Here is a 26,734-nt window from a genome sequence, read left to right on the forward strand (position 1 = left end):
GTTTGTCCATTATAACAATGACTAATACAGTCAAGTTTCAACAGCGACACATGGCCGTAACCACCAATAACCAATCAGCACACATCAAGATGACTGACATATAATTTAGCTAATTAATTGCCATCATTCGTCACACATGGCAAGGCTTGCCAACCATGCTAGACCAATCAACAAACTTTCAAATAAAAATCAAATGACCGGCATATAACTGAACAAATCAAACAAACGTGCTTTTAGAACTGTGTACTAACTTTTCCGTTATCTCAGTTCACTTGGCAAAGTGATATGGAACTGTAATGCGGTCAAGACCTGACTGGAACTACTTTAGCTATGCATTTACTGGAAAATAATTGCACACCTCAGAACATCTGTCAGCCAATCAGAATCGAGACTCCAACAGCACTGTGGTATAAATGATTTTAATGCACTCTGTGGAGGAAATAACTATCTTTCTGGTTCTTTTTCCTCCACATCATGTAATGCACACCTAACCATGGATTATCCCATATAAAATTACTGAAATGTGAGCCATATATTTATTTTGTTAAGATGTTAAGATACAGTGAATTTGTTTAAAATTTAATTTAGAATCCTGTTCTGATTAACTTGTGGACTGTAATCTGACTCGATCAATTCGAATATGAAGTGCTAGTCTCTGTTATTCCACTAGGGGTGCAATAGAACAATAAATTTCATTTCGTTAGAATACTGAAACTTCAACGTTGTATTGTTGTCTCTACAAGAGAACTAATTAGGAGATTCACGGCAATGTAGATGAATACTTGTGCAATCAAAACTAACTGAAACACACACTTCAATATTATGGGATATTTTGCGTACATTCACGACAGATAATCCGACATATAATTTTTGGAGTCTGGACTTGGATTAATGAGTAATTTGGGTTGTTATCTAAAATGAGTTTGACACCTCTGCTCTATATACAGTAAAACTGTAGATAGAACACTTTATTAACTTTATTAGGATATTAGACATATTTATGTGTGTCTGTAAACCCCTGCGAGTGTGAATATGCCTGGGAGTAGACATGTTCTTAAGTCAATTTAAGTAGCTGTAGTTTTTAGGCATTAAAATATTAAATAATGTATAATTTTATACTAATGTAATGATTTCAAAGTATATGCTGTGTCTGAAACCGCTCCCCATCTCCTATATAGTGTACTATATATGGTGTCGGTCATTTTGTAGTGATGTCCGAATTCTGAGTGAACAACTTCCTTCCCTACATTCGTCCACTCATTTATACCCATAATGCACTCTGATTTCGAGTGGACATCCGATGTACACTCACCAACGCACTATTTTTCCCATAATCCAACTCTAGATGGCGATAGAACGCAAAAGAAAAATAAACATGGCGGACAGTAACATCGGAGGTGACAGCTTAAACAAATGTAAGTGTAACTTTTTATTAACCTTTTTCGAGAAATTTCGAAGCGAAATGATACAGATAATTGACACCGTATTTATTTTCAGTCACTTAGTTTGCTAATTAACTTGTAAATGACTAATTGCACACATCAAATGATAATTTGGTGGATTGTTCACATTTATTAGTTAACACATATGTACAGTATTCACATACATATTAGAAAATAATGTACCGACGACTTTTTAATTAATTTAGGGACAGATGGGGGGAAATATATTTAGTTACATTTGTTTCCTACAGGAGTTGGAAGGATCTAGTCATCAGTTATTAATTAACAGCTGGATGTATTTTGTCTTCTTACCGATAGGTGGCATCTTCGAGCTAACAAAGCACGCTTTAAAGTTGTTATTCTTTCTGAAATCCGCCTTTTTCTTCTCCTCGGGGAAAAAAAAGAAGTTTCGCCAAAACCAAAACTATTCAGACGGAGTAGATTTTCCGGGTTACAATTTTACCTCCGGAGTCAGTTTGAGGACACTAACACGAACCCCCTCGAAAATGAAACCCAGCGAAAATAGTTCTTTTCTACTTCTTCTCTTCTTCTTCTTTTTTTTTTTAAATAAACGACTAAAATAAATGTGACAGTAGTGTTTTTATTCTCTTTTTTTGTTTTAAAATATAATAAATATATTTATTAAATATAATAAATAAGCCTAATAGTAAATAAACGAATACAATAAACGTAAGAAAATGAACTTTATTGTTTTACTATATAATAACAATAATTTCCGTGACACAGTGATCTCTGACTCATTATCAGCGTCCGGATTCACTCACTCATTTCCCTTCACCTCTTCCCCATATACTAGTGCACTCAAATGTCATTCGCTATATAGGGAGTAGTGAATGAGTGAGCGGTTTCAGACACAGCCATGCTTACTCTTCAGTACAATGATCATCAAAGTGAGTCGTTTCACTGATGATGCTCAGAGCGGTGAATAACATGAATCAAAAGCTCGAGCCAAAAGAACCGAGTCACTGCAGAGAGTTGGAAACCCAGCACTAAGCTGATGTACCGAGCTGCTGGTCCGCTAAACGGCGCTGTCGAGCAGTAAGAGCGCGGAAACAGAGTTCCTATTCATTCAGATAACGCCGGTTCTTGGAGACTTTTCCTCTTTGGTGATCTGGAAAACGAGCTTCATGTTGCAGGAGATACCGGAGCACGTGCTTAAGAGAATCGTAGGCTACCGGGACGTCATTATCTCCCTGAAAAAAGCTGTGATATGTAAGGAATTATTGAACTAAGCTGCTTGCAAACCACCGGTGTTTGTGTGTGAGAGAGAGAGGGAGAGAGAGAGAGAGAGAGTGAGTGTGTGTTTATATGTGTATGTGTGAGTGAGCGTGAGATTGCCACCTGTGGCTGGATTTCACCCTTAAAAACCCACGAGTGTTTCTTGGAGGAGAAACTAGGATGTGGCGCGTGCTGCTGAGCGGGGCTGTGCTCTTTCCTAGCTTGTTTATAATCTTGAGGAAAACACTGCCGCTCGTTTTCAGGCGCTGGAGCGATGCAGACGTGGTGCTGGTCAGCGAGAGGTAAGAAAGTTCTGTTTTTGTTTTTTTAACAAGCGATATTTTACTTTGTCACAGCAGGTTTGAGTTGTGTATTAACAGAAACGATTTGGTGACATGTCTGTTTGTGTAATATTAAGTTTAGCTCGTGCCTGCTGTAGTGAGCTGTAATGTTCACTGGCTTGCTAAGTTTATAATAAGCAACAGCAGCAGCAAAAACGTTAGGCCGATTATCTGCTGCCGTGTAGCCTTCCTAGGACAGAGTGACACTTTTAATCAGATCAAACCCTTTTTTTTGCGTGCGTGTGTGTGTCAGATGGTCACTCAGTCAGGCCGATGATCTCTTTTAAGCGTGTGTGTTTCTCGCCCGTTATACTGGGCTTCATTCACCGCTTCAGGCGGTTGTCCAATGCGCGTGTTCATTCACCTCCTGAGCGTTTTCCACTGCAACTCATGCTGTTCATCTAGTACCAAAGGTGATTCACCACCACTACATGTCTTCCTACACCACCTGAGGGCTTCCCACCACAATTAAAATGTGTTCCCATGCTACTACAGGACTTAAGCCACCACTTTAGTTAATCATCCACTGCTAAAGGTGTTCATCCACCACCTAAGGTGTTTCCACCACAACTAAAGCATTTAGGTATTCATCCACTGGTTAATATGTACCTCTACTGCTTAAGGGTCTAGCAACACCACCAGGGATCAGCCACCATTAAAGGTGTCCACACACCATCTAAGGGTTTCCACCACTAAAGGTGTTAATTGCTACTAAAGGTGTCCCCTTCCCACTACTGAAGTGTTTCCATCACTACCAGAAGTGTTTATCCACCTCTAAAGGTGTTAATTGCCTCTAAAGGTATTCCCTCTCCACTACTGAAGTGTTTCCGGCAACCACTAAAGGTGTTCATCCACCACAATTAAAGCCTTTAGGTATTCATCCACTGGTAAATGTGTTCCCCTACCGCTTAAGGGTCTAGCAACACCACCAGGGTTCAGCCAGCATTAAAGGTGCCTGTACACAACCCAAGGGTTTCTGCCACTACCAAAGGGTTTCCATCACTCCCAAAGATGTTTATAAACCGCTAAAGGTGTTTCCCACTACCTAAAGGTTTCCACCCACCACTAAAGATATTCATTCACCACAAAAGGAGATATGTGTTGGGAGATTATTTGGTCCACAACGCTCAAGTATAAGCCAAATGTTTGCCTATCCAATAAAAACTGTAAATTTAAACAAAGCTACAAGTCACCGTTTATTATTGTGTGGGGTTTTTCTCATCTCAGTAGAGACAGTGGAGTAGTAGTGTCATGATAGTGTTTCTGGCCTTTTTAAAAACTACACTTATTGGCTACATATTTCTGATTGTATAATAATGATGCACCTTCCTATAATGGTAAGAGGACCTGAAGAAGTAACCACTGATTATAGATACAAGGTAGGTGTACAGTAACTAATGAACTGAATGTCTATCAGGGGATTAAAAGATGAAGAGGCTCCAAAATATACAGAATTCACAAGAACCAAGTGAGTGGTTTTATGTTTAATGCATGTACCAACTGGTTAGATGTCAGTTTAAATTTGTGTACATCAAGTCACCGGTATCAACCGTCATTCATTTACCATCCTCACGGTTTTTTTTTTTTTTTTTTTGGTCTCTTGAAATTATTAACACGTGCATCGTGTTACCAAGAAACTGCAAAGCCTTCCATTCTGAAGACTTTCCTGTGTAACATTACAGCTTTACCTTTGACATTAATAAAGTGCAGACACCGGAGACTCCTTCCAAAAATGCTATTAAATAAATAATCAATCTCCTCACAGAAAACTTTACCATATCAGTGACTATACACTTTAAAATCCATTTATGTTGAGTGTTTGCCAGACGTCTGCTCTGTTTAAGTTGCTACTATAGAAGTGATAACCTATTCGAGCAAGTACATTGATATAAACGTTGCAGCTGGAATTACAGCCTGAACCACACTGTAAAACTGGATAGTTCATTTAACTCAAAAAATTTGAGGAAACTAATTACCTCAATTTTTATGTTTAATAATTTTTACATTTAAGCCAAATACACTTAAATATAACAAAACATTAACTCAAACTTGTTATAGTTAGGTGTATTTGGCTTTTAAAAAATTATCAACGTAAAAATTGAGGTAATTAGTTTCCTCAAATTTTTTTGAGTTAAATGAACTTATCCAGTTTTACAATGCAATTGGAATTGACCTTTCTACAGCTCTGTGGTATAAAAATTAATAGTACAAAATTGTGTATTATTCATAATAAAGTGCAATGATATATATCAGTATATGTGATAGTGTTATTCATGAGCTGTACACTGAGTATAGGGATTATACCTCACTTTGAGGATCAGATAATGGGAACTAAAATTTTTGTCTCATTAGAAACCTAATGCAAGGACTTCAACTTTCAAAGTTGGGGACAAGAGTGCCTGTTTGAGTTTGGGTACATGTAGTGTCTATTTGCCTATCTGTGTTTTATTTTCAACATGGGAGAAAGGTACTGCCTTTATCAGTTTTCTCCATGTATTTGGGCTTAAGTTTGAAGGCTGTATAATGAGTGATAAGCTGATGCTGACATGCATTTTCTTGGCTTTGGTATAGATCTTTGTTGACTGCATCATTGAAGAAGTAATGAAACAATCTGACACAACATTGGGGCTATTTTTTAAAATTCTTGGAAGGTTTTTCCAGAAAATAACTGGTTTGATATTGTTGTCAGGACTGAACACTGTGGCTATTGTTAAATATATTACTTCCCTTGTGAAAATGTAGCTGCTGCTCTAAGTTCCTAGTCAGCAGTTCCAATACAGGCCCCAAAACGCTATCTGTGTTTTCCATTGCAGCATCATGCTTTGCTTTGGAAAGTGATCTCGGCTTGCTGTTTCACTCTGCAGTTCTAATGTGGCACCTATATTGTCTTTCCGTACACTTTTTAGCCGACGCTAAAACAGGTTTCAGGTGATGAGTTTAGCGAAATGCCATCGGTCACCATCATTTGAGAAAGGGCACTAGACTGAAACCTCATGAAATTAAGTGAGAACGCACTTTTATTTCCAATAAGGGTGTACAGAAATTTCTATGCAGTTCTTGCACAGTGGTATAAATTACATTCCTTTAGGTTAGATTATTGCTGTGTGGTATTACATATTTTTTACTTGCTATGGTGGTCTGATTATTGGTGGTTTTGTTTTGATGCCTTTCCATTGAATGGTGGGATAGGGAGAGGCTGATCAACAGTGCATAGCAACAAATGGGCTACATTCAGTAACTGCATAACTACAAAGTGCATGTGATATGTGAAACTATAGGGGCTTTAGAGATAAAAATGTAATACAATGTGAGTTGACTAAACTGGAGAACTCAATAAAAAGTCCTTCAAATGCAAGTGAAAGTTTTCTGAGATCTCTAAAGTTCACACAGGACGGACCAGGATGTTTGTTTTGTTGTTGTTTTTCTGTATTAATTAGCATTGCTGTCTCAATAGTCAGACTGATCTGGCCTCAACCACGCACCACTCAAGCAGCAAGTTATTCTTCACTGACTTACAAATGCATAAGGATTATAGAGTAAATCTACTCCTTTTCTGCATATCGGTACAGTTTGGAAGCTAATACTGTATCTGTGCACCAATACATGAATTTTTCTGTAAATCTAGATAATCTTGGTCTGTGGACCTTGACATCTTCCCCATCTTTCCCTCGTACTGTATCCTATGGTGATCTCAAAGTTCAGCCAGTCTTGTGTCCTCTGGCTGTTTTGTCAGCCTCTTCTCTAACTCAATGATAAGGGACTATCATAAGCTCACTGCTGATTTTGGCTATTGAACCGTTCCTAACACAGCCATGATATTGATATGGTATCGATCACACAGTGACTATGTGGTCAGAAGCAGATAAAGGCTAGAGAACGATTAACACAGATTGTCATGGATGGACAAATCACTAGCCTGGATGCTCAGGGCAAGCAGATAATGTGTCTGGTGTGCATCAGTTTTTTTTTTAGTCGTCATTGCCAAGGGAAACAAGTAAGTTGATGATATAGCAGTCACCAGTGTTATTTCTTCTCTTGGTCAACAACCAGAGAATGAAAACCCCATACTCCCTAGTGACTGACATGAAATGCTCTTTCAAGCATAACATGATCACCTCATGGTTAATCATAGTAGAGCTGTCAACTTGTGGAGTAACAATTGGACAGTAACTTGGTCAGTAACTGTTCACCTACTAAGTGCCAAGAAAATGGCCAATGAATGTAGATAGAAGATTGGTGCAACTAATAAACTGGCAACTTGGTATACTTAACAAATTCAGACCTCAGCCAGCGTTCTCTTCTAAACCCATTCATGTTCCTGACTGATTAGCGCATTGCACAATATTACAAGATGACAGGGATCAGATAATCCCTTCATTGGGATTCAGTGGGATTGACTAATACACTCCAAACACTGATAAATGACACTGTCAATCTGCATTACAGCTCTTGTGTGAAATATTAGTGCTTCTGTAGGATCAGCAAACCTTTTGAAATCTTAGTGGTATAGAAAGGTTATGTAAAAAAAAAAAAAAATCTATTTCAGGCTTTTAACGTCTCATTGCTAATTTTAGCTTTATACTGTATGTTGGAACCAAGAGAGAGCATCTGGCAGGCTGTGATGTTGAAATGACTCAGCGTGTAATTTAACAGAAATGAATAATTTAGTGGAATACTGCTCTGAGTGGATTACACCAACAATAGACTGACTAGCACGCAATTCTTATACAACGTGCTGTGGCCCACATGCTAATAAGGAAATGATGATCTTTTGACCTGAGGTAGAGTAAAAATTCCTGGCTTTAGTCAGAGAAAAAACATTGCTAACATTAAGTAATTCACACACAAGTGTGCTGTTTAAATGCATACCTGCTCCTGGATGGCTAAATATATGTACACATACACAAATGGTGCATGTTTTTATGCGGTCACTTCCAAAAGTATTGGAACAGCAAGGGCTTCCAATCCCCCAAACACTGAAGACTTTTGGGTTTGAGATCAAAAGATGAATGAGACGATAGATCAGAATCTCAGTTTTTGTATCCTGATATTTACATCTCGATGTGTTTAACAACTTGGAACATGGCAACCATTTTTCAGGTGATCAAAAATATTGGAACACGCATGTAGAACCCTGTCGTATATGGATGGGAAGGAGGACTCTGGAGACAGGCGTCTCTTCACAAAGCTTCGTGCTCCATTCATTTTAATATATTCTGCGAGCGAGTTTCAGTGTTCACTCGTGGACAAACACGGAGTTCCGCTCAGCTGTCTCTCTCTGGTTCACGGCCTCCTGAAAAACAAACAAAACTTGCATAAGTCAACTTGCCATGATCACACACAGGTGAGAATCACGCATTACCTCCTCGTTCCCCTGCATCCTCTCTGTCCGCCACGAACGCTCGACCACGCCCCTGCTTCCACATACCCCCGCCGTCCAACCTGCAGCTGCAGAGGGTGAGGAACTCCCACTTGATGGCAAGACAGTCCTTCTCAGTCATGCTGTACTTAAGACTAGTTCACACTACACGACTTTCAACGTCGGCAGAACGCTGTGCTGTTCACACTACACGACTTGCTGTCTTGTAACCGGGAGTCCTGAAGTCGTTGTGGCGTTCACACTATGTGATTGCTCGGTGACAGGGGGCTACACGATCTGACAACCACTCTGTCACCCGACGACTCTATCTGGTGTCCAAAGTGTTTTGTCATGAAAACACAGCCAAGAAGTGACGCGGATATATGACGCAAAAACCACGCGTGAAACTGGAGTTGTTTATTCGAAGATGGACGTAGGACAGAAACAAGTGGTGCAAGCTGTTTGTGTGGTGATTTGTGCTGAAGAAACCCCAAAAAGGAAAAAGCAAAGAAAGTGGGTGAAAGAATGGATTAGCACACGTGGGTAGCAGGGATTGTGTGTGCTACAGAGAGTTGGAGGTGAGTAAAAAATGTTTTGTAATGACAAGCCTGTTCATATTGTTTGAATCTTTGAATGTTCAAAAAGTTGTACAGCTTCTCCCCTTTATGCTTCTGCCATAGGTTTCGCTGGTTTCCCTTCCTCTCTGTGACCTCACCCCATGTCTTGCTGTCTCATTGGCTGTAGCTCGTCACTGCAATCAATGCCAGTGACGACCTTTTCACACCACAGGATGTGGAGTCGCCCGACAGCTCCAGATATTTAGCATGCCAAATATCTCTGGTGTCGGTGATGCCTCGGCGAGCCTCCTTAGCCACATTTACACCTGGTCACTTCATGCGTTTTCTCTGATCGGATAGCTATCTGATTTGTTAAAACAGTTCCATTTACACTTGGCCAGATAATGCGTTTCAGCTAAACCGATATGAATCTGATCTTCTATTCCTGCACAAAATGCAAACACACATTTCCACTGAACTGAAACGACAGCCACTGTTATTTTGATCTATTTGGGTTGCGGATGCAGTCGAAAAGAAAACGAAAATGCTTGCTATAACGCTTACGCAACAAAAGGCAGCAGTTACTACGTGCAGCATTTTCGGTGTCGGAAGTACTAAACTTTAAAACACGGTGAGTTACCAGGATGAAAGCTCGGAGTCAATACTGATGGGAAAATATAGTGCTGGCTTCTTTTACGGAACAAGACTGGCTATCCAGTTTCCGAATGGGGCGCCAGACCTTCGATTTTCTTTGTGTCAGTCTGCAACACAATTTAATGAGGAGATACACTCCTCTCCATCAGGCTATAACGGTCGATAAACACGTCGCCGTGGCTCTGTGGTATCTCGCTACCTGCAGCGGGTATAACACGATCTCTCAACTCTTTGGGCTGAGCTGGTCTACAGTATGCATCTGAGTGTGGGAAGGTTGCAGTGCACTGGTGTACTACATGCAGAAATGCATTCAATTGCCCACAGGTTCCTGGACATCAGCGATGGGGTTTCCCTCAATGTGCAGGTACCATCAACGATCACGCACATCCCGATAACGGCTACACAAAACAATGCCAAGGACTATTTCAGTTGCAAAGGACATCATTTCATAAGCCTGCAAGCTGTTGTAGATTGTCAATCACAGTAAGTAACCATTAACATTTATTTATTTATTTATTAGAAATTTTGCTTATGTACAAAGTCCATACACGGTCAAACCACTTTGGCCAGGTAATGGACTGTGACCGGTTAGCTGATTTTATAGGATTTTTTTTTTCGTTAAGTATATTACATCATTTTATACTTTATGCACAGGATTTTTTTTTTAATAAGTCAATGTCTAATTAACAATCTCCATCAGGTTGAACAATATCGATGTCAGTTGGGAAGGCAGTGTTCATGATGCCCGAGATCTGTGCCGAGAGAGGTGCTCTTTTTCCAGCAATAAAACCATGATGATTCATTGTTGTCCCAAGAATAATAGAAAAGCTAGCAAAAGATTTTGTCTATAAAAATGTTATAGTAAAGATGAGGAGAAAAATGTGTGGATTTGTAAAAGCAGTCTTTAGTAGCATTATTGGTAATTTAAAAAAAAATGGAGGTAGTATGTGCTTTTTACACCAAGACAGATATAAATTTATCACCATACATGTTCATTTTATGTCCAAATTACTTAGAAATGAGAGAAACAAGCAATTCATAATATGCAAGCAATGCCACATTGATCATTTATCACAATTGATTTCTTTCTTTATACAGCTTATATGCAACATTGGAGGCATTGAGGTGCTGATCACAGTCCTGGGGGACGCAGTCTACCCACTCATGTCTTGGCTGATGAAGCCCTACAGTGACCATGGCCAGTTGACGGTGGAACACAACATTTTAACTATCGCCTAAGAAGAGCACGAATGACGATAGTGTGTGCATTTGGGAGGCTGAAGGGCCGGTGGAGGTGCCTCCTCAAACAGTATGGAATGGAGAAAATTTTGACAACGAGTGGCTGCAGGGCATGAGTAAGTCTGGCACTCAAGAAGAAACCCAGGAGATGGCACCTGTTCTGCGGCACCAAGAAACGCGGCACCAAGAAACACAACCCCATAAAATTCGCATGGTGTTTTCGACCAGTTTTTCTCTGAGCAGGGACAACAGGAGTAGCAATCACCTTTCCATTTGCAGCATGTTCTAGCTGATATTAAGATGCAGCTCATCTATATCTAAACATTTGTATTTCTGTTTGCTTCCAGGTTGTGTTTGTCAGAGTTTGTCATTTTAATAGAAAATGCATATGTGCCTGGCTCTGTCAAGTTAAGCAAATAACAGCATAAGGCAGTGGTGGCTTAGCAGTTAAGGCTCTGGGTTACTGATCGGCAGGTCAGGGGTTCAAGCCCCAGTACTGCCAAGCTGCCACTGTTGGGCCCTTAACCCTCTCTGCTCCAGGGGTGCCATATCATGTTTAACCCTGTGCTCTGACCCCAATTTCCTGTCATGCTGGGGTATGTGAAGAAAAGAATTAGGTACAACCTTATGACAATAGCCTGCCAGCCCTATAATCTGCCTCACCCACTTTTTTGTTTTGGGTCTTGGGCATGCTGCAATTGCTGCTGTCATGGGGATGCACATGCCTATGGCCTGAGTGGAAGCCCAGATACCATACTTCCATCCGCCCAATTGCACACCCCTTTGGGTTTGCTAAGAGTCCCACCCATCTCAAGGATCTCAGGACAGCTTGGAGCTGCCAATCATTACTATAAATGAGTATCCTCTAAATAAGCAGCAGCATACACTCTGTGCGGGTGAGTATTCTGTCCGAGATGCTGAAAGGTCACTGGGGCCCAAAACAAACCAAATGGAAGGGTGGCAAATTGGTGCAACCCAAATGGAGTGGAAAATCCACTGTTTTCTTGGGGTATTGGAGAGAGCTGCTGCACAAACAGGTGGCAGACTCGTTGTCGCACCACCTTCCTTACGCTTCAGTACTCCAGCTGCACCCATGGTAGCCACTACTCACTCGCTTGCCCTGACAGCAAGGGAAGGAGGTCACAGCTGGGCCAGTTGGAGCAGCCATGGGTGGTGGAGCAGCGGCTGGAGGCATGGCTGGCTGCAGCAGCATCTGGAGCACCTGTCGGTTCTCAGACTGCTCCCACCTCAAATCACATCAAAACCTTCATGGCTGCTGCTGTTTCGCTTTCTCTCTGTCTGTAGCCAGCACTCGATCACACCCCAGGTGTGCCCTGTTAGATTGATTGATTAAACAGTTAATAACTCTGAATGTCTACTCTTGGTTTGAACCTATTTTCCACCTGTGAACTCTGCATTTGTTGTTCATTCTGTATGAATTTGGAAGTCTACAGAAACATTGTCTGCCAATTTTGCTCTGCCACCAAAGGTGCCATGTTGTAAGTTGTTGAATACATCTAAATGTAAATATTGGGAAATGAAAGCTGAAATTCTGATCCATATTCATCTTTTGATCTCAAACCCAAATGTTTTCAGTGTATACCATCAGTTTGTGATCAACATGTTTGAATTTAGCCACAGAACCTTCATACTAAACTAGGTAGCCAGGCAGCTTGTTTGTGATGACCAAAATCTAGTTTAGTTATTGTTAAATAATTTGGTGAGTATACAAGAGATGGTATGAGTTGAGATGGACCACTGCATAAAAAAAATGAATAAAGCAGTGCATACTGTTCAACATGGCAGCTGTATTATGCATGTCCCATCCCACCGTGACTACGTTTACATGGACAGCATTAATCTAATTATTGACCTTACTCTGATTAATATAATAATGTGATTAAGGTGTTTACATGAGTCGCTTTTAGAATACTCCTGTCATGTTCCCGTTTTACATGTTATAGATCATAATTAGATTAACAGCACACGTCATTACGTCACCGACTCCCTCCAGAATTTCACGTATCAAGATAAAGTTCGTCTTCGTTATGGCACCGTATACAGTTTTGGGTGTTTTTTTTTAATTTTTTACGAACGCTTTAAGTGCAGTTAATTATTTGTCATGCCGTACGTGCGAACAGACAACTGCTTGAAGCCAATGGGTGTGTCCCAAATCGCGTAGTTACCGTCTATATAGTAGCCGGGATGCATGTATTTGTCCCCACTACAGGCCTATAGTAGGAAAGTATGAGATTTGGGACGCAGCCGAACTCTCTTGTTCGCCGTAAAACAGTTGCGCTGCCGTGTGTGATCGTGTCCTGTCGCAAAATGCAGTGAAAACTCCCACATGACGCTCATAATGTGATTAAGGTGTTTACATGTCTGTAATACACATCTATAATGCGACTAAAACAGGAGTACTCCACCTGTCTTAATTAGATTATTGCTTACTTCGATTATGACCTTAATTAGATTTAGGTAAGTAAAAATTGCTGTTTACATGGTAGTTTCTTAATTAGAGTATGGTCTTAATCGGATTAAGAGTGGATTATTGTTGTCCATGTAAACGCAGCTAGTGAAATGGGACATGCATAATCGCCTTGTTGGTAAAGATTTTAGCAAAAACGCTTGACCTATCATATTTATTAAGCTTTTCAGCAATATGTTCGGTGGCAAGTCAAAAACAGTTTATATATATATATATATATATATATATAATTGATTCTGCCTAAAAAACCTTCTCATTTGTTTCTAGGAAAAGTTTCTTGGGCATTAAAAACATCAGACAGTTCCTTATTCCATATTCTGTATAAAATAATATATAGTATGTTAAATGGTTTATAACGGGGGTTTTCAATCTTATCCGCAGAGGGCCAGTGTGGCTGCAGGCTTTGGGGGGCACACTTGATAGTTTATTGGCGACCAAGATGAACTGATTAAACAAGTGGAAACTGGTGTGAGTCCTGCTTGGTTGCAATGAAAGCTTGCAGCCACACTGGCCAATTTATGGATTAGACAGAAGAATCTCATTATATTAGCTGTATGTATACTGTATTTCTTCCTGAATATTTATGGCCATTAGCGGGGCTTGTAAGAAGGATGTACTTTTCCCAGAATGCAGGAGGAGGATTATTACAGACGTGATAATGAGGAGACACTCTCTGGACATTGACAATGAAGTGTCTCTCTACCTAAGTGAGCAAGTGTGTGGTATTTTGAGAGCTTATGCCGAAGCCTGCTGGCTTGGTTAGTTTTGTTCATCACTTCTCTCTCTTTCCCTATATGCGTATGTGTAAGGGTCTATGGCTGGGTTTATACTTGCTATGAACGGAAGTAGTGCGGTGTCTCAAATCTAGGCGTGAGACGATGCATTAAAGCCACAATACGAGATGGGCTACATGAGACGATATTGATGCAAATAAAATATTACATTTTAATACATTTATTTTGCAATGAGAAGTCCAACCCCTGCATCAGTATTTGTATTGTATGGAAAGTAGATCAGGATTTTTATTATAAGGTGTAATTTCCCCTATTGTTAACATTTATTTTTAATTGCTTTCAGTGTCATAAGTAAATTTCATGGAAAAGTTATTAATATGAAAAAAAAATTGGCAGTAGATTGTGCTTTAAATGTTTAGGGTAAACAACAAATTTGTGTCACCACTGCTCCTACTGTTATCGGACATCTGCATGAAATGCATGACTGCATCACACGTTAACTTTTTGGACTAATAACCACTAATAACTACTATCTCTGCTGTGACCACCTAGTGTGTAAGAAGAGGTAAAACTCGTAATGAATATTAAATTGAAATCTTGCAATAGATGATATGAGATTCAAATTCATGTATAGCGACATTCGAGACACTTCGCGATATTATGTCTCATGCCTACTCATACTATTCTAGACAGTTTTTGAGTATTAACACTGACCAATTTCCTGATTAGAGTATAAAACTCTCTCAGAACTACTGAAAAAGTGTGCCTTGTATCCCAATCTTCTGGAACTAGTGCACCTAGAGACAGCTCATGACAATAGTCCCAACGGCTGAACGTTTTAAAGAGAAGCTAAGAGTTTAACAAAAGTCCTTTATATAATCTCTAGTTTAACATCCCTATGCTGCTCACAGTGTTAACATATATGTCCCAGTTTAGTTTATTGATTTATAAAGCATGTTTAAAAACAACAGATGTTGAAACCGAAGTGTTGTACAAGAAATATAAAACAGAATTAAAAGAAATTAACAGACTAGACAAAAACCATAAAAAGGACCAATGAAAAATTTACACCCTCAAAAAACAAAGAATACAAATAGGTCTTCAAAGAGGATTTAAACAGAGAAAAGGAGGAAGACTATTCCAAAGCCTAGGAGCAGCCACCGGGAAAGCCCAGTCACCTTTAGCCTTAGAATGTGAACAAGGATCTGGGAGTAGTAATTGACTGGATGATCGAAGGGGTACAGGGTGAGAAAATCACAAATATACTGCAGAGCAAGTGCATGCAAAGCTTTAAAAACAAAAAGCAAAATTTTTAAATCAACACTGAACTTGACCGGTAACCAGTGAAGAGATGTGAGCACAAGTGTAATGTGATGACGTTTTTTAGTGCTAGTCAGTAATCTTGCTGCCGCATTTTGAACCAACTGCAAATGATCAACAGTTGTTCTAGGCAAACCCAGATAGAGCGAATTACAGTAGTCCAACCTAGATGTTATAAATGCATGAATGATAGATTTGAGGTCCTTTTTGGAGAGCATCATCTTGATTCTAGTAATAGATCTTAACTGAAAGAAACTGCTTTTTACAACAGCACTAATTGCTTATCAACACACAGTGCTGAGTAAAAAAATGACACCAAGGTTCTTGACACAGTCACGCCGTACATTAGAAGAGAGGGGACCAAGCTGACCGACAATGGACCTGGAGCTGATGGAATTACAGTAGTCCAACCTAGATGTTATAAATGCATGAATGATAGATTTGAGGTCCTTTTTGGAGAGCATCATCTTGATTCTAGTAATAGATCTTAACTGAAAGAAACTGCTTTTTACAACAGCACTAATTGCTTATCAACACACAGTGCTGAGTAAAAAAATGACACCAAGGTTCTTGACACAGTCACGCCGTACATTAGAAGAGAGGGGACCAAGCTGACCGACAATGGACCTGGAGCTGATGGAACAAAGACGATTATTTCGGTTTTATTATTGTTTTGCTGTAAAAGGTTTATGTCCATCCAGCATTTTATGCCATGCAGACAGTCAAACAAACTAAACACAGAGCAGGTCCTCTTTTTCACAGGAAGATAAAGCTGAGTGTCATCGGCATAGAAATGATACGATAAGTGGTGTCTCTCAATATGATCTAGAGGAAATGTATCTTGAGAAAAGAGAAGAGGACCCAAAATGGAACCCTGGGGAACACCACAGGAAATTTGAGCACAGGATGAGAAACATTTCCTACATTAACAGAAAAGGTTCTCTCCTTGAGATAAGAGGCAAACCACTCCAGCACAGGCCCCTGAAACCCAGCTACATGATTAAGTCTTTCCAAAAAGATATCATGATCTTCTGTGTCAAATGCTGCACTCAAATCAAGCAAGATTCAAATACAGCAAGAGCCTGAGTCAGGAATGAGTAAGATATCATTGGTAACCTTCAACAAACCAGATTCAGTACAGTGAAGTTCCCTGAAACCAGACTGAAATGAATCAAAAATACTAAAAACACTCGGGTACGAAGAAATCTGAGATTAGGGGTTTGGGAAGATAAATACACATCATTGAATGACCTGGCAGTAGAGGAATTAAAACCTCTAGAAAAAATATGGTGAATGATCAGATTTGAGGAGAGTACAAGCTAGCACAGAGTTAAAAACCACTGGACAATGATCAGAAATGGCAACGTCACAAATTTCAAGATTAGTCACTGAAAAATCAAAACACTAAAGATAAGTTCACACTACACGACTTTCGACATCGGCAGAATGCTGTGCTGTTCACACTGCACGACTTTCGACATCGGCAGAACGCTATGCTGTTCACACTACACGACTTGCTGTCTTGTAATTGGGAGTCGTTGTGGTGTTCACACTATGTGATTGCTCGGCGACAAGGGCTCAAACACTACACGATCTGACAACAATTGTCACCCAACGACTCTATCTGGTGTCCAAACTATGTTTTGTCATGAAAACACACACAAGAAGTGACGGGTATATGACTCGAAAAACCACGCGTGAAACAGGAGTTGTTTATTTGAAGATGGACGTAGGACAGAAACAGGCGGTGCGAGCTGTTTTGTTGCGCGATGAGTTATGTTGAAGAAACCCCAAAAAGGAAAAGACAAAGGAAGTGGGTGAAAAGGATCAGCACACGTGAGTAAAAAGGTTTCGCGGGTTTCCCTTCCTCACGGTGACCTCACCCCATGCCTTGCTCTCTCGTTGGCTGTAGCTTGTTGCCGCAGTCATTGCCAGTGACGACACTTCACACCACAGGATGTGGAGTCCCAAAATCGGGCTTAAGATTGTGTAGTGTGAACTAGGCTTAAGGCCAATGTGTGACCCTTCTGATGAGTGGGTCCAGAAACAAATTGTAAAAAGTTAAGTGAGTCCATAAGACAAAAAAGCTCTTTGACCAAGTGTTTAAACTGACAGCAGACATGGATATTAAAGTCACCCAAAAAAGAAGTCTATCATAGTGTGAGGCCAAAAAGTCAGAAAAGTCCTTATTGAAATAAGGTGGTCTGTAAACCAGGGCGCAAAGCAAGGAGGCAGTGAGATCAACCTCGAAGAGCTGCACCTCAAAGCTTAGAAAGTTTTCAACAGGCACGAGTTTACACTTAAAACAGTTCTTGAAAATTGTTGCTATTCCACCTTCACAACCTACAGTTCTTGGAGAATTGAAAAACAGGCAGTCTGCAGGAGTAAGTTCCTTTAGAGCTGTAAAGTCACCAGGGCATGGCAGGTCTCAGTCACAAATAGAAAATCCAGAGCACAAGTAGTAAAAAAGTCATTTAAAATAAAAGTTTTGTTGGATAGCGATCTAGCATTTATTAATGCAAATTTGACAGGACAGTCCAAAATCCACTACAGATCTGACATGGGATTAGATGGTGACTGTGTTGGTAAATACTCCAGTGATGTGAGGTTACCAAATAGAACTCCATTTCCAATGCACACTAGTACAAAAGTAGCGAAGGGGAGACCAAAAAAGATGGTATAAGAGCATCTGCAGAGGTGTGAGGAGAAATGATGGTACACAGTGTGCCTCGATGAACATAGCAAGGACGAGGAGCAATTCCCAACACAAATTTTATAAATTCCTGCTGGCAAAGGTGATACCGATTTCAAATGTTGAAGCTCTGCTGATGAGTAGCAAAAAGCTGTTGTAGGAAAAATATTCTGAGGAACAGTAAAACAGCTATAGCTGACCAGCCATGCTCAGTAAAAGAGCTGTAAAAACTGGCAAGCACAGAAAAAACAATCCGCCATAAACAGCTCCTCTTTGTACCCCGTCTACACAACCGTGTTGGAGAACGCATTAGCCTGAACACCACGAAAACCACCAGGAAACTATTTGGGTAGGAAAAGAGCAGACTGGAAAAGAATGCCCCAGACTGTTAAAACGCAGAACATAGTAGCAGGTAACAGACCAGAGACAAAGTGGAGACTTACCCACAGGTCAATACACAGCAAACTGGCGATAATGGGGGATCAAAGGCTCGCGAATAGGCCGATGAATAGGGAAGAAGAAAACAGGTGGCCAGAAAGTCCTTAAAAGTGTAATAGGTAATCTTCAGATATAGGGTACAAAGATCCACAGAGATGGATCTTTGTGACCAGAGATTTTAATCCAAATAGTCAAACGAACCAAGAACAGCGGCAACGCTTGTGGTTCACTCGTTCCCTCCAATGTCCAGCAAAGTCCATGAAACGAGGTCAATGAAGCATGTAGAAAGTAATCCTCTGATATAAGGTGCAAAAATTTGTGACCAAAGGGTATAATAGAAAACGGTGAAGAACAAACCAAATGAAAATACCAGAGAGCAGAGGCAGACAAACACGCCAGCGTACACTCAACCGGAACTGGAGCTTGTTTGCCTGAAGATGGGTACACCGTGACGGGTACCCAGAATGGTTGGCATGAAATCGCATAACAGGGCACCATGAAAACTTTACAGACAGTGGATGTCACTTTCAAATCCCTCTGATGTATATATATAGGATAGGCAGGCGAGAATGTGCAGCTCGTGTTGCCTCACACAAATAAACCAGGCCTCCATTCCATTAGAAGCAGGCTCACGCTCTGGTCAGAAATGACTGAAGTCACTTGTTAAGAAGAGAGAGAACGGGCTGTTCGGTCATATGCATCGGTTCAAAAGAACAGAAATAGTAGCGAGTAACTCAAGAAACAAGAAGACGACAAAGACCAAAAATCTTATGCTTAGTTACTGAGGAGCAATGAATACTATAAAAGTGCTTCACTGGTATCTCAGTATTTTTACTTCTATGACCATATTATTGATTAAAATATCGAGCTACTTCCATAAGGCATTGTGTAATACGATGCCAACATTAGCTGATTTTACAAAGCAGAAGCTTTCAGCTGCTTTCATTTTAAGTGTCTGTACATCGTCATTGCGCTGCCATGGAAGGCATCTTTACTTTGTGTACACTGCATTGGGTCATTCTTGTACGTTTTTTGAATTTAAAGGAAATAAAGATTGTGGAGCAAAGCATAATAACACTTCATTTTTTTTGTTGTTTTCTCAGAAAAAATAGAGACAAAGACTGGTTTTCATTGTCGCAAATCCAACAACATAAACAACATCAACCCTTTTTTCTGCATGCAGACTGAACAATCCTTCTTTGCTATAATCAGTCTGTATAGGATTTAACGGTGCTTTTTTTTGGTGATCGTTGTGGCCAAACATGCTTGATTTTGCTGTTGCTTTTTTATTTATTTATTTATTTAATTTTTTTAAAATTGTGGTGCAACTTGCAGAGTTTTTTGTGCTTTTTTGCAGAAAACTACTTGCAATTGGTGAAATTGCAATTGCACGATTATTGCGGAATTTGCTTGATTTTGCGTTAATTTCTGCAGTTGCAAAATCACTAAATCCTAGAGGGACTGCATAATTTAGGCAGCCTGAATGTTGCAGGTGAAATGAATGACATAACAGTTAGTAATAAAAAACATGACAGTTTTTAAACTACTTTGATTATATTACTGGTAAATTAACTGATACTGTATGATGCACAGGAACAGTGCATCAGTGCAAACAGTTTTGCTTGTATTTTTATTGTATTCTACACCAAAGTAAAAGGCTATGCTGTTTTCCATTATAATGCGTTTCATTTTCTTTGTAGTTAAGTACAACAACAGCTGTTAAAAACAACTAAAAACAACAACTATTAAAAATCCACACCAATAAATTTTCACAATTGATGTAGACTCTGTTGACTAATCCTTTGTAGCCGTCGAAAAATAGTAACTGGTTTGGTTGATGTGGCGATGTCTCAAACTACTACACTAACTAGATTGTCAAAGCAGTACACTACTATTAATCCTAATACTGGTAAGTGACTTGTAGTACACAGGGCATCTGTGATGCCCCCTCCTGGTACGGAGAGTCTTTTTCTTTGCCGTAGTCATTGCAGTGTGGTCAAGTTCAGCTTTAGGCAGAAGTTGCTATGCACAAAATAACACCGCAAACAGGAAGCAATATTTAGATGGTCATCAGTTGGCCTTGGATGACATTGGTTAATTTCAGCCCAGTGTCTCACAATCTCCATGAGAGCCGTGATTTGTTTTCTGTATGCTGATGTGCTTCCTTTTGGAACAGAGTGACGGTGTGTTGAAGTGCTTGACTGATTTACACAACAGCCAATAGTTTTCAAGATATGAACAGTGAAGAGATTAATGAGAGCCTTTTTTCAATCGCAGAGGATTTCTCACTGCTGCTTTCACTCACGTCTGTCGCCTTAAATGAAAAAGATATTGTAGATGCAGTGGAGCTGAGGTAGACTGTTAGTGGTGCTGATGGGTGAACATGGGTAAATTTTATATAAAATGATTAGTAATTACTGTACTGTTACTTGCTCTTACTAATGGAGAAGCCTGATCTCTCGAGCCGTCTGAGCTACCGACAATCCACCATTAAACATCCCCAAGTGACATCATGGGAAACTTTCACAAATTCCTTCCTCTTTGAAATGAATAAAGTCCAAATGTTTTTTTCACAACCAAGTGATGTTTGGAAAAGAGAATAGTGTGTGGGAAGAAGCACAGCCAAAACGCTCTTACAAACCGTGTTTGTTGCTACCAAGCTGCTACTTTAGAGCAAGACCCGCCCCCAGGGACAAAACATAAATGCTGTAGAACATTTCATTCGATAATCATAAGACTAATACAGGTATGAGTCATTAAAAAAAAATGGAATCATGCTTCCAGAAGTGATGAACTATAAAAATAAAATGACAATATCTCTAAAACAAGATATTGTTTTCTAGATATAATATAGTATCGGTATCTAAGGAACACTAAGGAACCGGTACAAAAGCTCTGACGCAGCAGTATTGATTTCAGGGTCGTTTAACAGAATGGAAGTGTATGACAGAAATGTTTTTAGATTTAGGAAGTGATAGTACTGGGAAGTTTAAAAAAAAAAAAAAAACAGACCAGGAATGGATGTTCTAGAAACTCTGGTGTCAGCATTACACCAGTCTTTGCCTTTGTCTTTGTCTGGCCCTTTCTTGAAAGGAGAAGACAAAGTCACAATAAAGAAAACACAACAAAGACCACCTTCTCCTCCTGCCTGACTTGCCCCTCCTTCTCCAGCCTTCTGTGTAAGGCAGAGACACACAAAGAGTAGATTGTGGAAATCTGGGCCGTGTGCGTGTGTGTGTGTTTTTCAGGAAGGGGTTGCTTATCCTGGGGCCAACTCCAGTGTAAGCTGGCAGCCACGGGTCATGTGACCGGTGTTGTCATGACGAACGCATGTCACCCCATACGGGAAAACTGAGCCATTTAGCTTTTAGCCTGACAGCAAGAAGAGTTTCACATTTATTATTCTCTTACTGCAGGATAAATGGTGTTTATGACGAATCCTTATTATTATTTTAAAATCCTGTTGATTTTGAATACAGGCACTCACCGGCTTCTCACTCCTGCTGTGCATTTCAGGCATACTAACATGGTGATGATAATTACATTTGTTTGAGTTTCAAATAGAGCTGCTGCTGGTCCAAAGCAACACACACACGATTTGAAAATGAGGCCATGACCATGACCACGCACACACACACACACACACACACACACACACACACACACACAGAGTGTGTGTCTTTCTCTTTGAAGCCCGAGGTAGGGAAATGTCTTTGCAACCCAGCTGAGTTTCCCATGTGACTTCATAAATGCGCATGTTAGAGCACTTGATTAACCTCCTCAGACCTGCCAGGAGAAATTCCATGCTGTGTTTAGACTAAAACTGTTCATTATTTCTTTCAGTAAGGAAGATTGAATGTTTTAGTGTGAAAACTGAGATATTGGGCAAATATGTGAGTGCCAGTGTTTAATATGCATCATTTCCATAAGTAATTGACCTGCGGTGTAGGTGTGTATTCTCGTTTTCTTTCTTTGCATCAAGATCATACAGATGTTTTCCACTATCTTTGTGACTAAAAACGTATTACCGATATAATTTCTCCAAGTAATAAGAGTCATTTTTTAGTAATAGCCAGAATGTGTTTGTAGTGCAGCGGGTGGTGGGATTTAGGAAAGAGTACAAGCACAGTTGCAGCATGAAACGTGAACCATTTGGAGTAGCAGGCTTTATTTCTATGGCTGTCTGGATTAAAGCACCCTGCCAACTGCTGTCTCAGCAGCCTACTGAGTCCACTGATCCTGGACACAAAAATTTGCTCGTCAGAGAAGAGCGAATCCGAGAGACCACTTACTGTTACTAGGTGATATTGAATTATTGAATGATACTGAATGTCTGCGACTTGCACACAAGTTTCCTATGGTCTGAAGCAGTTAGTGCTGTTGTGTGGGAATATACAGCAATATATAGCAACATATAGCCAGGCGGTTGTGTATATTATTTTGTGTTATTACTGTATCTGGTAATTGCTGTGTGAATGTGAGTGCATTGTGCCCTGAGATGAACTGGCTTCCCATAGTGTTCTGGGATCGGCTCCCAATCCACCACAGCCTTGAGAAGGACAAAGCACTTACTGAAGATTGAACGAATGAATGTGGAATTATAGCGCATACTTGCAAATGAGGCCAAAGTGATAACTGTATTCTTGTTAGTTTAGAATTCACACTGTGCGGTCTTTGTCTGTCTCTCTCAGGCTGGTCTCCTCTGTTCACGCCATCATGGCCACCACGGCTGGAATCATTGTGGTGTCCTCATGCAGAGAGAATGTGATAACAAACAGGTGAGTCATCTAATACCACACTGTGCCTCAGCCCCTATGAACCAATCAAGCTCTACCGTGTCCGAGTGTCTATTAATCCACCCACTTCTGTGGACGAGTCAAGCTCGTGTTCTCGTTTAACAGACTGCGAATGTGTGTGTGCGCCAGAGAGAAAGAAAATAAGTATGGTTACTTTGAATATATTGTGTATATGTTTCCAGACAACGAGGCACATCAGCGTATAAAACCAGCCTCCCAGAATCCTTTGTACAGGGAAAAAAATTAAAGCATTTTATCTTTTATATAAAGTTTGCACCACTTTACAACACTCCACTTGTCCCTGAACCTTTTTATCTTTAGGATACAAGACAGAATATGAAGTAAATTTTCTGCAAATATCATTTTTCTTATACAGTAGTAATTTCAGTATGGGTACAAACGTGACTTTTTAAATACAACTGACTTACATTAATTGCTTAAAGGTTGTTTTTTTTCTTAAATCGTTGATGAGTCAGGTAAGAAAAACAAAAGGGGTATTCATCCAAAATTTGTAAAGATTTAGTTTAGGGCTGCAATAACTAATTGATAATTAAAATAATCAACGAATTTCCTTATGGATTAGTCGGGTCTGTGACGTCACTGTGGATAACCCCCGTCAGTGACGTCACTTCACTGGTGAAAAACGCATTCCTATGAATAAAGCCCATCTGAAAAACAGCGGAGGTCACAGAGTGAGCTGCTGCGGGAAAAGTACACGATGCAGGTAGTCCAAAACACGAGTGTTTTATATTAAGCGCTTCAAACTAACTCGTAAGTGTATTAACGTGGCTTGTCGTGTCAGATGCTGTGACAGCTGCTTGTGTTCCAGGCGTGTTTTCTTCAGCACAGAATTTAAATTTTTACCTTTATATCCTTACCTGTTAATGTTAGAAATTCATGCCAGTATTTCCATTTTACATAAAGACTCGTCCTGACAGCAAGTTAGTCTCCATTAAACTTCACTGAATTAGCGCGAGTCCACGCATGCGTGTCAGTCAAACAACGCGCAATAACTGACTAAAATATTCATTTTGATCGAATATTTTTGATGCTATATTTAGCAATATTTAGAACCAAAATGAATTGTGTTTATGAGAGCAGTAACTGTAATGGGGTTATAACATGTCATTGCACAGAAATGTAAGAAGTGTCATGCATTTACAGAATAAAGTAACATGTTACTTTATTCTGTAAATGTATAACATGTTGTTGTGTTCAGATGAGTGAATGTGTGTGTTACTGCAGAACGTTCAACCTCTTACCAGTTAACACTTAGTTTGTGCTTTTTTTTTTCCTTTTTTTTTTTTTTTTTTAAACATTTTTAATATAACTTCTGATTTAAAGTTTGTGGACAATCAGTTTTGTTTTTATTTTTCAAAATATAATTTTTTTTTTTTTTAATCCTTTGCACATGTATAGCATAGCCCACATGGATGTATTTAATACCTTTTTATAGCCTTCAATTTGCACAATGTTTGAAGGAGAACATCGGGCAGAATGTGAAATAACGTTGGCCTTTTAATCCAGCTGATCAATTAATCGAAGAAATAATCGACAGTTTAAGCGATTGTCAAAATAATCATTAGTTGCAGCCCTAGTGTAGTTACATAAAATTCATTGCTTACAAACGTCCTGATAACATGATTAACAAGACTGAATGACAACAACAGTCAACTTTAAATGCCCTCTCCCCCAGAAACTTGGTCTAATCCTAACCCCCGTTTTTTTTTTAACTTGCCAAATGTAGTTGGTTATGTTTCCCAAAATGTATATATTTTTTAAAAAGTTGTCATTTAAATCACCATGACTGACCTGGTTAAAGCCGCTAATGAACACAAATCAATACACGGATATCAATATACACAGAGAGTACAGATCAGATACTAAAAACTCATGCCAAGAGCAACAAAGCATGCAAGTTTTGTTCTTCATATGGTCTTTTAGCCAGCTAGCTAAAGTTAGTGTATTAGTATTGCTAGATAACACATGCACAACACATTGCACATATCTGAGAAATGATACAAAACTTTTACAGTGTCTCAGCACACAGCACTTAAATGATGTGTTCTTGCAGAAGAGTGTGGAACAACTTGAAATATTTCTGAATTGTTTGCAAATATGTTCATGTTACACACATTACAGTATGGACTCTTTAGATCTATAATATGTATTTATTTATGGTAAAACCCTACCAAGTGGTTTTATTACAGTTATATAATGCATGTATATTACAGCACCTACAGTAATTCAGAAAATGTAGCATGCAAAGGTTACAGTTATAGCCAAAATGACTAGTACTTTTTAAAAAACAAAATACTATTATTAGTAGTAGTAGTAGTAATTGATTTTTAATATCACAAGCATTACATGCACTTGTCTTTCAGACACTGGCTGGCCACCTCATTTGTCCTCGATTATGGAGTGCCCTACATGGCATATGACCTCTTCGCCATGTACCTGAGCCACTACTACCGTTTCCGGGTCAAAGGCCATGAGGATTACCGAGGACACTCACTGAGGACGGTCAGCTTATTTGTGAGGAAAGAGTCCCTGCTGGTCCTTCATCACATCGCACTCCTCACCATTCTCCTGCCTTTTACACTGGTGAGAGACGGCTGAGACAGAGAGCAGCTGTAGGGTTAAAGGATGAGTAGACAGTAAAGGACACCTCGAGAGGGTTCGGTGAAATGTGAAAGATGATACACAGAAGAGAGAGATGAAGTACAAACAAGTGGAACAGTTCAGTTTAGTAGAGAAGGAAGGTAATGCAGCTCTTTTGTCACAGAAGGACCTGGTGGAGGAAGGTGTTATAACAATGGCGGCTGTTACCCTGCTGGTACTGATAGACAGGAAGGCACACACACACACACACACACACACACACACACACAACAGTGTAATGTTGCGGTGTGGAGGAAACCTGGCCTTTTGTTTCGGGATGCTGTGATGTCAGTAGTGATATGAGATCAAGTTACCTCTGCCTTCTATTATTCACACACAGCTGCTGCTTATACAATCTCACACACACACACACACACACACACACACACACACACACGCACGTTAAACACAAATATACAAACGCATACCATTTACATTGCAAGAAAAGTATGACCAAACTGAGAGTAAGTATTGTGAATGTTTCAAGAGGAGAAAGATACAGGTCAAGAGCTCTAGTTAATGTTCACATCAGAATGGGGGGAAAATGACTTTGGTCTGAGTATTTCAGAAACTGCTGATCTCCTGGGGTTTTATTTTGCATGCAGGTCAGGCAGTGTTTTTTTTTTCCAATGTTCAACGGTCTAGTTTATGTGAGCCTGTGCCCATTGTAGCCTCAGATTCCTGTTCTTCACTAACATGAGTGGAACCTGATGTAGTCTTCTGTTGTAGCTCATCCACATCAGGTTTTGCATTCTGGGATGCTTTTCTGCATAG

General features: G+C 39.8%; 1 protein-coding gene across 2 annotated transcripts in view; it reads left to right on the forward strand.

The window, feature by feature from the left end:
- Nucleotides 1-1,132: 1,132 nt before the first annotated feature.
- tlcd3a (TLC domain containing 3A) overlaps nt 1,133-26,734 on the forward strand; it is a 33,060-nt gene continuing 7,458 nt past the window's right edge. The window contains exons 1-4 of one of the 2 annotated variants that reach the window (XM_053618109.1): nt 1,133-1,415; nt 1,761-2,983; nt 23,195-23,281; nt 25,684-25,903. In XM_053618109.1, coding sequence (XP_053474084.1) covers nt 2,862-2,983; nt 23,195-23,281; nt 25,684-25,903 — 429 coding nt within the window. In that variant the 5' untranslated portion in view covers nt 1,133-1,415; nt 1,761-2,861. Of the gene's footprint in view, nt 2,984-23,194; nt 23,282-25,683; nt 25,904-26,734 lie in introns of both variants that reach the window. The other variant, XM_053618108.1, reaches the window with a different exon arrangement.

The sequence above is a fragment of the Ictalurus furcatus genome, chromosome 28 (genome assembly GCF_023375685.1).
Source record: "Ictalurus furcatus strain D&B chromosome 28, Billie_1.0, whole genome shotgun sequence".
NCBI classification, from domain to species: Eukaryota; Metazoa; Chordata; class Actinopteri; order Siluriformes; family Ictaluridae; genus Ictalurus; species Ictalurus furcatus.